Below are 13749 nucleotides of genomic sequence, written 5' to 3' on the forward strand. Positions count from 1 at the left end.
TATTTCTCTTTGCTATTTGGGCTTATTGGACCCTAATTAGAATAAAAACTAAAAATCATCTTTTGATATGATGTACTTAGTCCATAAGTACACAAACCTGTACTTCATGTGTAGTGACATGCAAATTTTTATTTTTACACTTTTTTTTTCCAAATTCCATTGTATGTTTATACTCTTCTGACACCACCAGATAGCAGTATAACTGTCCATATGTCGGTATAAGACCCCAATTCAGTAGTGTACACAATTTTGGAAATAAGAGCTAAAAGGTGCTGTCCACGCATGTGGCTCCTAAGACCTTTTTAAGCCCTCTACACTGTACCAAGCATGGATAGAATGGATGGAATCAAACTCGCCTCAGCTTGATCCCAACCCTATTGAAGATTTAGGAACTAAGACAGAAATCTAATTACTGTAGATTAACTCTACCAATTCTGTCAATAAAAGGGTCAAATAGTCAACCAGAAATATGTTGATGGCTACAAAATGCATCTGATCAAGATGCAACTGCCTAAACAGGCACTATTAGATACATTTCTGTGTTTGATTTTGGAATGGAGAAAATCGAAAACACAGTCATGGAAAAAGGATGCACTTTGAGCTCAATATTCAGCTTTATAGCAGAGGCTGCGAATGATTTCTGAAGTAGTTTTTTATTTTATTTTAAATACATTTTCTGACATTTAATAAAAATGTTTTATTGTTGTCATCGCAGTGTTGTTTTTTTCAGTATCCTTACCTTTTCAGAGCGCTGAGCTGGAAATGGTCAACACAGTAAAGTAAGAAGGCCTTTAGGTCATTCTTGCTAATGCCTCCAATCGGATTGATGTCAGCACTGGAGCAGTCATACTTTGTAAAATACCCTGTTAGACTGTGAAGAAACGTGATCAGACAAGAAGAGACTTAATGGGAAGTTTTGAATATTGTTCACAAACTCTTCAGTATTTATTATTTTGGTATTTACTCTGCATTAGTACCAAGCATTGGTAAGGCAGTCATATTTTTTTTTTACCAACATGTCAGGTCCATCAATAATCTCTAGTCAGAAGGTGAAGCAACCTCACATGATTATATGCATGAAAAGCTTTTAAGAGCTTTGTAGCTCTGCATCGCTTTCATTCATTTTTTGCATCCTTGCGCCAAACCCAATCTGCTGTGATTGGTCACACTCTTGAGGGCTTCTGCAGGACTGGTACTTTCCCTAATGTACTTAATGTTAACTTTCCCTTACACCCAACCAAACATTTTCTTGAAGCAATTGCTCAACGTGCTAACACTGTATAACTGTATACAGCAGAGAAGCGCACAGCGAAGCAGAAACAGGGTAGGAGCAGGCCTAGAATGGGCATTCCCATATACGTAAGTAAGTCCAGCACGCATTGACATCAATGTGGCCACATTTTGTAAAAAACAACAACACAGCATGCATCATAATCCTGAACTGCTTGCAGGGCTCACTTATAAATACATAAACCTGATTATTAGACACTTTGGCATCGTTGAACACGAGTATCTGACGTTGTAAGATTTATAGGTCAAAAAAGAGGGACAGCATTACAGGTTCCCTTGAAGTTCCCACACTAGTCGATTATTGTTCGACTAGTCTTCAGGAAATATCATATGTTTAAAAATAATTTCACATGAATACAATGTACAGTAAAATTTGCTCTCTGCATCTAAGTATAACAAGTTAAGACTGTTGTTTAATTTCACCAAAATTATTTCACTATTGTTATTGTTATTTATTACTATTATTTTCTATGTGTGACAATATGTAAAGTGTACTAGTCATGTCATGATGCGTGCACATTCCCGGTTATTTGCGCTTCTGTTATGACCGAGGTAAGTCACAAAGACTGTTCCCTCTCTACTGTGAGTAAGGTAAAATAATGTTTTGAAGTCAATCCATCCAATTTTCTACCACTTGTCCCTTTTAGGGTCGTAGAGGGGCTGGAGAAGACCTGGGCAAATTAAGGCCCGGGGGGCCACATGCGGCCCGTTAAGCTTTTCAATCTGGCCCGCCGGACATTCCCAAATCATTTTTTTTAGATCTTTAAGCTAGAAAGTGTAGCTGCCATTATGATGTGCAGTGATGTTTTCTAATGACCGTAAGTCTTGAACTATACTAAGTCTTTCAATGGTTGGAATCTGCACTTTTGCATGATATACTAGTTACTATGGTATCTAATTAGTTAATACGGTAAGCTAAGTCACAGCAGCTCAGACGGGGCACCAAGCAGTGTGGGTGGGGAGCGTTTCCACTGAGTGTTTCCAGAGCCTGAAATGTGGGTGTCAGGGACAAATGCGGAAGATTTTTACAACAAAGTTCTACAGCTTAGTGATGTATCAGATAGTAGGTGTTTTTTTTACCCTTGGCGATCATATTTTGCTGTGTTTGTATATGTGGATCGAGAGGTGGTGAGATGTTCAAATGTTGTCAATATTCAGTTTTTTATCGTTCATAGTTAATATTGTAAATCTCACATTCTTTATTTTCATGTACATTCTGGGTGTCTCATTCAGTAAAAAAAATTTGAAATTCCATTCCGTTTTCAAGGCGGTCTGTCATAACGTTTTTAGCATTCAATCAGACATTGTTGTGAGGTTTTGTATTAGTGTTCCTAAAAATAATATCGGCCCCAGACGCATTGTTTTCTCTAAATTTGGCCCCCGAGTCAAAATAATTGCCCAGGCCTGGGCTGGAGCCTATCTCAGCTGCACTTGGGGGAAAGGCAGGGTACATCCTTGACAAGTCGCCGCCTCATCGCGGGGCCAACACATAAAGACAACCATTCACACTCACATCCATAATGCTATTATTTATGAGACACAATGTACTGTTAGTAACACTTTTGAGATTTTCTTTGTTAATTTGAGCCAACATCATTGTTGGTAGATTGTACTTTTGTCTGCTGCTAAAAGGAGCTAACATTGCTAGCGCTGGTTCTATGGCTCAATCTCTGTTACTTCCAGGAGTTGAAAGAGAACATCAAAGAGCGTGTCCACACCTCTCGTTGTATATGATGCAATAAAGGCATATCAGTGAACGAGTTTGACTCCTTCCTCAAAAAAACCCAAAACACAACACAGAAATTAAGAGTGGTTACATAAGTCATCAGAGAATCGGTAGTCAAGAACCGGAGGACGAGTTCCTTATGTGTAAGAACCATGGTCAAGCTGGCTTCAATTAACCCATCATAAATGTGTTTGACTAAAGATACCTGGGTTAAGAACAAAATCTGAAGCATGGTTATTCAACTGGCCTGGGAATGACACAATACTGGCCCTCGAGTACAGTTCGAAACTTTGGAGACAACCATTTTTGTAGCAAATTCCTAAAAACACTATAGTGTTTATTGTAATATTGAAGGGAGAAGTGCAGCCCCACGTCCTGAGCTTTCTTGAAATGTGCCCCCTAGAGCAATTTAGTTGAATAACCCTGTTTTCCAGGTTCCCCAAGGTAAGGTGCCTCTTGTTTGTAGGCACCATTTACCCAAGAAATGGGGTTATTCTTATATAATTCAATGTAAAGACAAAAGGTAATTAATTTTGTTTAGGTTCTTTAAACCATTTCTGATGGTGTATATTTAATAACTATGTGAACGTTTTGCTTTTGCCCTTTTGTGAACCTTCTTCTGAAAGAAGGACAATGGTAAGAGAAGAAGAAGAATGTTAAGTGAGATGCAAAATGGTAGTTACAATCATAGCAGCATAAAGACTAGATTCCTGAGTATTTCAGTACCATGCCAAAGGGAGATGGGCAGAAGGTGAACCAATGTAAGCTTCTAGGGTTTAATTTTCATTAGCTGTTATTTAAGGGACAAGCAGTAGAAAATGGATGGATGGATGGATGGATGGATGGATGTACAAAGGTTTATATCCATCCTAGCATTTGTTTTGCTTATCTGGGTCTGAGACATGGGGCGAAGCCCAGACTTCCTAGTCTTTTATGGCTCCACTGTACTTGGAATTAGGAAATAGTACTTACCTTTCATCAACATTGGCTGAGCCGAGCACCAGTAAGCCACCTGGTTTTCCTCGAGTCCACAGACTCAGCTGAGAAAATAAGTAGGCCAGAACCATCCTTATCCGAGCCTACTGACACAGTGTAGAGTAAAAAAAAGTATAAAAAGAATGAGAGAACAAATACGGTAAAACAGATAGAACACACTGACCTGTACATTCTGCAGTGCCAAGTTTTCTCTGTGGCTTCCTCCATTAGCACGAAACTTAGGCCACCTCCCAGTAACAATCGAGAAGATACCCAGAATGCCTTGAACTGCCATGTCGATATTAATGTTCATATGTGTGCTGAAAACCCCCCAAAAATATCATGGTTATTTTCCCCAAAATACATACATACATTTGCAGCAACATATGCCAAAACACAGAATTTTTGTTGACACAAAACTAGGGGTGTGACAATAGACTCAGCTCACAAGATAATACACAATATTGTATTAACAATATTTTGACATTACTGCAGTGACAAAATGTATGAGTGAGTCACAGAACAATGCATGTGTATTTTTAAATGTTTTATAACTGCTTGTATGTCCAAAACATGAGTTTTTAACTATTAAACTAAAACTACACATTATATAAGATCAATTTAAATAAATACAATCAAATACCCGTATTGCTGTTCCAGGTAACGAGCCAACATATCCAAAGTGCTGTTCTATTGCGTTATAACATCCATGATTGACTTGTGGGATGACAGTTGTAACCGCTTCTGCTTGAACATAAACACCACCGAGGATGTTGAACCAAGCCAAGTGCATGGTTGGGTGGTGGGGAAGCGATGAGGCTAGTTTGTAGTCTTTACAGACTACTTTTTGTGCTGTTTCAGTCGCATCTTGCGCACGGACGCTTTCATTCTGTGAAACTCCAAAAGTGGGTGTGGCTTCTGCTCTGTGCCCGAGAACGATCATCACGTTTTTGTCGCCGCTGTTTATTAAATCACCCACAAGGTGCATCAAAGCAGGAAGTGTGTCAGTCAAGTACTGAACCCATCCTGTAGCGACTCAAATATTCCCCAATCTCTTGCTGCGTTGAGTCTGTGCATGAGTCTGCAATTATCCCTTTGCTTATCTCCTTCTTTAACTGTAAATGTTAACTATGGGAAAGTGTCCGGAGTACATAGGAGCAAGGCCTTAGTGGTTATTATCATCTGCTACAGTTCTGCGGCAAAGCCTCTCAACACTTCGTTGTGGCGCCATTTATACCTTCCTTGAGTTAAGCTGACCGTGCAGCCCGCCAGGATATGCTTGAGGTTTGCAGGGGCTGAACACTGGACAACAGGTCGGATCCTCTGGTTAGTTGGAGAGGAAAGGGCATTGTAAGTGGCTCTGGTTATGAAGCACAGACTGCTGGACTCCTTTGTTCCATAGTTCGCCCCATCTAATTTTCCTCTTTTCCACGCTATTCCATCTCATCTATCAACCTTGCTGGGCTTGGGAAACTGCTTTGGCACATGTGGCTGCCTCCTCTTGATGGCGCAGCTCCTTCACCACGGGGTCTTGACATCCTGATGGGGCAGCCTTTTTCCATGTTGTTTTCATCCCGAAGCCCCCCTCTGCTACGCTGTACATGCCCCACAGTGTTCCAGTGTCTGAGGCAGCCTTTGCTTACACTATTTCTGCAGTTGGCTTCAATTTATTTTCTGTTGTTAGTATGGGGGATGTGCTTCCAACAACTGGATCCTGGATTCTGTGAGTGTCATTTCCAGCCTAGTTTTGGTACATTTGTACTCTTCTACCAAGCTTGAGATTGGCAGAGAGAGGATGCCATTCCCATACAACCCTATGCTGCTGAGGCACCTTGGTAGTCCAAGCCACTACCGGACTCTCCAGACAATTAGCAATGCTAATAATATAATATATATATATATATATATATATATATATATATATATATATATATATATATATATATATATATATATATATATATATATATATACACATATATATATATATAAATATATATATATGTATATATATATATATATATATATATATATATATATATATATATATATATATATCAAACCAACATAACAAGGGGGTAATGGCTCAACAATCGATTTTTTATACAAACAAGAAAACAACAGCCAGCTTAAATGTCAATGCGTGCACACACAAAAAGTCCCTTTGTCGTTGGTGCTCTCCAAAACGTTACCAACTATGTTGCTACAATAAAAAACAAAGACAAAGAAAACGCCTTTTTATCTTGTATCTTTGTGTTGGTGAATATTTGTTGCAATTTTTTTTAATAGTCTGAGAGTTTCGGAGTTGTAAACATCAGCTTGTGTCCCTGTTGTCCCTTTACCTCAGTAATTTTTTCCGCCCAAAGAAGCCCGGTCTAATCACAGTTAAAAACTTACTGCAGTAGAAACCCTCTTTGCCGATAAAATCTTCAAAGTGCTTGATAAACTCCTCTGCCACAGCATTATTCAAGCCAGCAGTCTCACCAAGCTGCACCATGCGGTGAACGGCGGCCCCTCTTTTTAAACTTTTCCAACCACCCACAGCTCGTCTTAAATTGTCCTTCCCTGCTGTTCAAGACTGGTCCCTTTTGGACACAAAGTCGCCATAAAATGGGGAACCATTTCGCAAACGATAGCCTCAGAAATGCTATTAGTCTCATTTATCTACACGAGCAACAGTTTTTTGGCTTGGTCTTGAACCTTCTCTCTTTCCTTGTGTATATAAACCCTCAATCCCTTTGGCAAAGTCAGCAGCCATATAAACATCCTTTTTTTTATAATAGCAGCAACCCCCGTGACCCCGAGAAGGACAAGCGGTAGAAAATGGATGGATGGTTTGCAATTGAGGACTTGTTTCTTCCATAGTATTGAGCGAATCCGTGCGCCATTGGCGGTGCCGCCGCCGTTTGCGCCTCGCAAATATGTAAATAGGATGTGACGCAGGGCCCTGCCTCTTCAAAATGGCCTTGCCCGTGTGTACAATGTGATGTGATCAAAATGGGAGCGCCAATAGGGCTTCCAGCGGCACACAAAATAAATGAATGAAGCATTCGTACAAGACATTGTTCGCAGACAGAGGCATGTTTGGCTCGATCTAAAGGTTTCTGAAAAGGTCGCAAATAGAAGTGCTCGTAAATTGAGGTTCCACTGTACTTTAAGAGTTCCGTTTTTTTCTCCCTGACAAAGAGGTTCTTGGTCAACTTGTACGGACCTCTGTAGAATCAATCCTTGTGCGCTCTTCCTTTTTTTGTTGCCTCCAGACATTTTACTCTTTGCAAAGTTGCAAGGCGTTGTATGATGTTTCTTCGCAGCGTCGAGTCCTTTCCTTTGTTCTTCCAATGGTTTCGCAGATTTCTTCTTTCTTTTACAAGCCTCTCAATCTCCTGCTGTCTCCTCTCCTCCTTCGTGTTCTATGGTTACTGCTTTTTACTCCAAATCTCTCTGTAGATTCCATAATTGTAGATGAGGTCTCAAATCTTCTCCAGTTTTCTTTTAATGTCTCCTTTTACACCTTCTAGAAGATGAACTTGGTCTCTTTTGTGGTTTCCCATTATTTTCTCTGGCAGGAGTTAGGCCAAAAGATCTGAAGCTTTCGTCCCTCCATCTTTGTCTCAAATGCCAACTGGGACTGGGTGGGCACTGGACTGTTGTCTGCTTATGTAAATGTACTTGATTGAGCTGTCTGAGGTTTCTGATATCCTGTGGGCTGTGGGAAATATCCTGCTACCGGGCTTCACTTGACTGATTTGCTCTACCTCTGAAGAAGTAGCGATCAATGCGAAGCCCCCTTGAGCCCCCCTCTCAAGCACTTTTTCCTGCCCTGATAAATCTTGAGACCCTTCTCTGATGTTACCTTACTCCAGCCACAGATGCAGCTTCGTAGCGTGTGTCCTGTCAATGCTGTTTTTCCGTTCACGGTCATCATTTGACGCATAGTCAATTCCGTTCCACGGTTTGTTATCAATCAATCAATCATCAATCAATGTTTATTTATATAGCCCTAAATCACAAGTGTCTCAAAGGGCTGTACAAGCCACAACGACATCCTCGGTACACAGCCCACATACGGGCAAGGAAAACTCACCCCAGTGGGACGTCAATGTGAATGACTATGAGAAACCTTGGAGAGGACCGCATATGTGGGTAACCCCCCCCCCCCCCCCCCCTCTAGGGGAGACCGAAAGCAATGGATGTCGAGTGGGTCTGACATAATATTGTGAAAGTCCAACACATCAGCGAAAGTCCAGTCCATAGTGGGGCCAGCAGGAACCATCCCGAGCGGAGACGGGTCAGCAGCGTAGAGATGTCCCCATCCGATGCACAGGCTAGCGGTCCACCCCGGGTTGGGAGCAGAGTAGAAAAGAAAAGAAAAGAAACGGCAGATCAACTGGTCTAAAAAGGGAGTCTATTTAAAGGCTAGAGTATACAAATGAGTTTTAAGATGAGACTTAAATGCTTCTACTGAGGTAGCATCTCTAACTTTTACCGGGAGGGCATTCCATATTAAGTAATTTACAGATGAGGTATCTTCCGCCCCTGCTCTTGCAGACTGAAGGGGATGTTTTTCTTCTTGAACTTTTTATTGAATAAAATTGTCAGCATAATTTCATGGAAAATAAAGACACAAATTAACCTCCATGGAAATAAGGACATACGCTTCACTACTGATTTACTGATGGGATGTTAGCCCTACCATAGTAGATGTGTCAAATAGTGAGGAAAAATCTACAAATACAATTTGTCAAATCCACCTTTGTTTGAGTCATTCTTATACCCATGTGAGCACAAACTAGTTACATCTAAATATGAATAAATACGTTATTGGGTATTGGTCTGGAGAAACAGGAAGTTATTGGTATCAGCTTGAAAAAAAAACGTGCATCCCGAAGAGACATTTTTGTTGAGGAAATAATTACCTTTTAAACAGTAATAATTTTTCCAGAGAAAAAGATTGTTTGAAATAAACCCTAAAGGGCCTAAAATTGACATTAATATATTTTACCTTGTTTTTTTCTGTTAATAAGCTGTTAATAAACATATAGTATGTTAAATATATAGAATTGTGTCCTGACATTTATCTTTCTGTCAGTACAATACAGTAAATATATTTCAGGCATTGTAACAAATTGTGTATAATAATGATTCATTAATTTGAAAACTGTGATTAATCTAATTAAAATCGGTGATCATTTGACAGCTCTAGTAATTACACATACAACGACTGATCACATTACACACACAACAGTGATCATTTGACAGCTCTAATAATTACACATACAACGACTTTCAAAATGTATCTTGCCTACCTGCCGATCTGATTGGCCAACTCTTTGGCACGTCCGCAAGTGTCCTGTGATGAGTTTTCACTGGCCATGTAGCAGGTCGTAAAGATACGACCACAAAGCTCCCTTGGCTGCTGAGGGACGTAGGATTCCTCTCCAACTATCCTACGAACATCTTCCAGTACCTGCTGGTCTGAAAGGACACTACGTTATTGGCTGATGTACAGAAATAGGGAGTTTTGAAGCAATTCTAATTTACTAAAATGTGTGTCCATTGAATGAAAAACTACTCACTGCTGTTTCCTATAGCTTTGCAGACCAGCACGCACATGGAGTAGACAATACAGGCGGTTGAAGAGCTGTCAACACCACCACTTAGCGGTAACAGAAAGCCAGCCTAACACGAGGAATAATATCATCAAATAGACTTACGCTCAATCCGAATACCTCTCCTCCGCCCTTATTTTGCCCTCCCTCCTTGGTTTTGCTCGTTCACGTCAATCAAGAGGCGTTCAAATTATCCGTCAGATAAGGTGGAAGGCCAAAGTACCTCTCTCAAAGCGAAGTGAGCTTGCAGACCTCCCTATACTATCGGGTACGAGGAGAAAGATGACGGACCAGAAAGCCAGACAAGCGTACAAATGTAAGTAATAAGTGTAATTAATGATTTTCAGTGGTTTAGTCAGACTCCAAACCTTTGCTAGTGCATGTAAATATTAGCTTCAAACACAAATACACAATTAAACACATTTTATATTATAAATAATAAATAAATGATAAATGGTTTATACTTGTATAGCGCTTTTCTACCTTCAAGGTACTCAAAGCGCTTTGACAGTATTTCCACATTCATCCATTCACACACTGATGGCGGGTGCTGCCATGCAAGGCGCTAACCAGCAGCCATCAGGAGCAAGGGTGAAGTGTCTTGCCCAAGGACACAACGGACGTGAGTAGGATGGTAGAAGGTGGGGATTGAACCCCAGTAACCAGCAACCCTCCGATTGCTGGCACGGCCACTCTACCAACTTCGCCACGCCGTCCCTATTATGCAAGCTGAAGCGCAAGCACTTGCATATTTCGATGCAGCCATCTCCTCCCTGAAGTTCTTAAAATCAGTGTTATTTAGTTGCAACTGTTGCCGCAATGCTTCCATCTCAATTTTTATGTTCTTTACAACACTGTTGTTGTCCCAATGGGTGTTGTCTTGCTGCTTGTCATTCGACTGTTGGCGCAATGTTGCATTCTCCTCTTCCAGCTTCTCCACCCCCATTTTAATGCTTTGTTGTCTTCACAGAGAATCTTTGTTTCTTCTCTGAACTTTCTAAATTCCATCATATCATTCCGAGATTATTTTCTATCTTCTATAATCTGTTCTTGGAGATCTGCAACATCCTTTTGTACACCTTTGATAATCTGTTCCTGGAGATTGTCAACATTGCTTTGTGTCTTATTTGTACTGTTTTGTAGAGTTCCTACTAACTCTTTTAAGTCTGGAATGATACTTGTATCAAGTGTTCCCTGCTAGGTTTGTTACAATAGTGTTTTGTTTGATACAATTATTCATGACATATGCTGCTCTCTGACTGTTTGCATATTTTCTACATTTCAAAATTTTAGTGCTTGTCACTTTAATTGTCGACTGTTTTCCAATTTCTTTGGTGGAACATTTAGCTGATGTTCTTACAAATACATGTATTTATAGCATGTGTATATACCCCACTGTCCTCTGTACTGGGTTCCAACGCTTTTAAAAGAATAATCAGATTTATTGGCCAAGTATGTTTGGCACACAAGGAATTTGACTTGGTAGACTGTGCTCTCTTTGTTAAATGCAAGAAACAGAAAAACGCAACAACTACGAGAGAGCACAGTACCATTACAATGCAGTATTTGTATTATTTTCTGTTTGTATTATGTTGTGGCGGCCAATAAATATTCACCAAGCACGACTTCCTTGTAAACTATAAACTAACACAGCGCTAATCCTGGTGTACAGTGTCTTCACCATGGTAATGTCAAATTGACCACCTTTTGGCAGAACAGTTTTTTATGGCCTTCATCTTGAGCTTCTGCTTCATCAATGACACATCCCCATATTGGTGAGATTTTGACGCAAGCGATGTTAAACAACCGCAGCTGGATGTAGCAAGGAGGTGGCGCAGCACGTTATGATAACAAGAATGCTTTAAAGTACCAGTCGAGTGGAAAAACAAGTTGCCTCTATTTGAAGCTATTATCATATATGTATGATTTATTACACTAAAATACTGATAAAGTTTGCGAATAAATAGATATGATCAAAATAGTATCAATCTCGCAGAAATTTCTGAGCCATTTTGAGATATAATGAGGAAGCTAGTCCCTTCCCCACCAACAACAATGCAAATTATGCAGGCTTTGTGAGAGCCAACAACGATTACTTTGGGAAAAACTATGATCCAGAACCTTATATTGTTGATCCTGAAAATAAGGAGGATGATTTACAAGTTTTAGAAGCTCTCCTAAACAAACCCAGCTTTAGTGAAACACTAAGCATCATGTAGCAGTATTGCTAAGTGCTAAACAAGAAACACAAACTACAAACATAATAAAACGATAGCTTACTGTACATTGTCTGCTCTCACTTCGATGGTGACTGATAGGATGTCCGTAACTTCCCGTTTAGATGATTATTAAATAATGATGCACATGAAAGGTTAACAAGGAAAAGTTTTCAGGCAGACATTGTCTTCGGTTGTGTGTGTTTGTCTCTATCTCCGTGTGTATAAATTGAATGTCACAAATGAACAACTTCTAGATTCATGGCTAAATCCTCCTATTATCCGGATTAGAGGCATGATTTATAATCTAGAATAATTTTGACGAGCCAAGACACAATGATGCGGGAGCAGCAGGACATCGCTGCCGGCTGACAGTAAAAGCAGCAGAGGGTTACTTAGCTGTCTGTATAATTGTGCCGCTAAAAATGTGTTGGTCTGCGTTAGAGTTTATAATAACAACATCGCTAATATTTGGTTAATATTCAGGTCACGATATGTATTAAGAGTATTGTTGGCAGGTTTTGGATGGTTATTCAGAGGGTTTTGTGGGCGAAATAGAGAGCTGCCCCCTATAGACAACATTGTTGGCAAATTTTTAATGTATTTATTTATTTACGGCTTAGAATGCATTAAAAAAAATTTTGTTCATGTCTTATATAGGAATTGTGAATGATAAACATTACACATCTCTGGCTAATTTTTGCGTATGACTGATCTAATATGGTCAGAGTGCAGAAGCGTTACTCCAGTGACGTCAATCTCCGGAAATAGCCACAGGTATTCTGAGGGGGGGTATTTATTTGTTTTTTCATAAAGAAATACAATCAGGTGTGCTTACGGACTCTATCCCTGCAGACTGTATTGATTTATATTGATATATAATGTATATATTGTGTTTTTTCTGTTGATTATTTTTCTTTTTTTAATTTCTTGTGCGGCCCGGTGCCAACCGGTGGTTGGGGACCACTGGTTTAACAGATACAATGAAACACAATTAAGCATGTAAAGTCAACTTGTTTTTCCACTCTACTGGTACTTTAAACCAGGGGTCCCCAAACTTTTTGACTCGGGGGCCGCATTGGGTTAAAACAATTTGGCCGGGGGCCGGGCTGTATATATTATATATATATATATATTAGGGCTGCAACAACTAATCGATTATAAAAATAGTTGCCGATTAATTTAGTCATCGATTCGTTGGATCTATGCTATGCGCATGCGTAGAGGCTTTTTAAAAATAAAAATAAAAAAAAGTAGTTTGTCTCTTTTACCCGATTATTAATCGATTAATTGAAGTAATAATCGACAGATTAATCGATTATCAAATTAATCGTTAGTTGCAGCCCTAATATATATATATATATATATATATATATATATATATATATATATATATATATATATATATATATATATATATATATATATATATATATATATATATATAATTACACAATACATACATACATACATACATATATATATATACCTGTATATATACATATATATATATATATATTAGCTATATATAGCGCACTTTCCGCGCGCGCGATGATGTCACGTTATCGATGAGAAAATGCATTTTTAGACAATATGATTTGCCTGAGCGGCTAGGAGACACCGTGAGTAGCAAGCGGTACTTGTGGATTCCCGCGGGCCTGATTTTGGACGCTGGCGGGCCGAATCCGGCGGGCCGTAGTTTGGGGACCACTGCTTTAAACTATCAGCAGCTGTCCGGTCAAAGTGGAGATTAAGTTTTGATGCACTTCATCTTCGCCCGGTCAATCTACATTCATATCCTTATGACCGACAGGACAAGATTACAGGTACAAGCGGCTAAAATGACTTTTCTTCGTCAGGTGGCGGGGCTCTTCCTTAGAGATAGGTTGAGAAGCTCTGTCAATCGGGAAGAGCTCAGAGTAAAACCGATTCT

At 39.6% G+C, this 13749-nt stretch overlaps 1 protein-coding gene across 4 annotated transcripts in view; it reads right to left on the minus strand.

The window, feature by feature from the left end:
* The window catches only part of nadsyn1 (NAD synthetase 1), a 78619-nt gene that overhangs the window by 14249 nt on the left and 50621 nt on the right, over positions 1-13749 (minus strand). For all 4 annotated transcript variants that reach the window (XM_062030201.1, XM_062030190.1, XM_062030180.1 and 1 more), the window contains 5 exons: positions 9568-9670; positions 9298-9466; positions 4176-4311; positions 3989-4095; positions 740-871 (listed from right to left, as the gene is read on the minus strand). In XM_062030201.1, coding sequence (XP_061886185.1) covers positions 740-871; positions 3989-4095; positions 4176-4311; positions 9298-9466; positions 9568-9670 — 647 coding nt within the window. The remainder of the gene's footprint in view (positions 1-739; positions 872-3988; positions 4096-4175; positions 4312-9297; positions 9467-9567; positions 9671-13749) is intronic.

Source organism: Entelurus aequoreus, linkage group LG02 (genome assembly GCF_033978785.1).
Source record: "Entelurus aequoreus isolate RoL-2023_Sb linkage group LG02, RoL_Eaeq_v1.1, whole genome shotgun sequence".
In the NCBI taxonomy this organism is placed as follows: Eukaryota; Metazoa; Chordata; class Actinopteri; order Syngnathiformes; family Syngnathidae; genus Entelurus; species Entelurus aequoreus.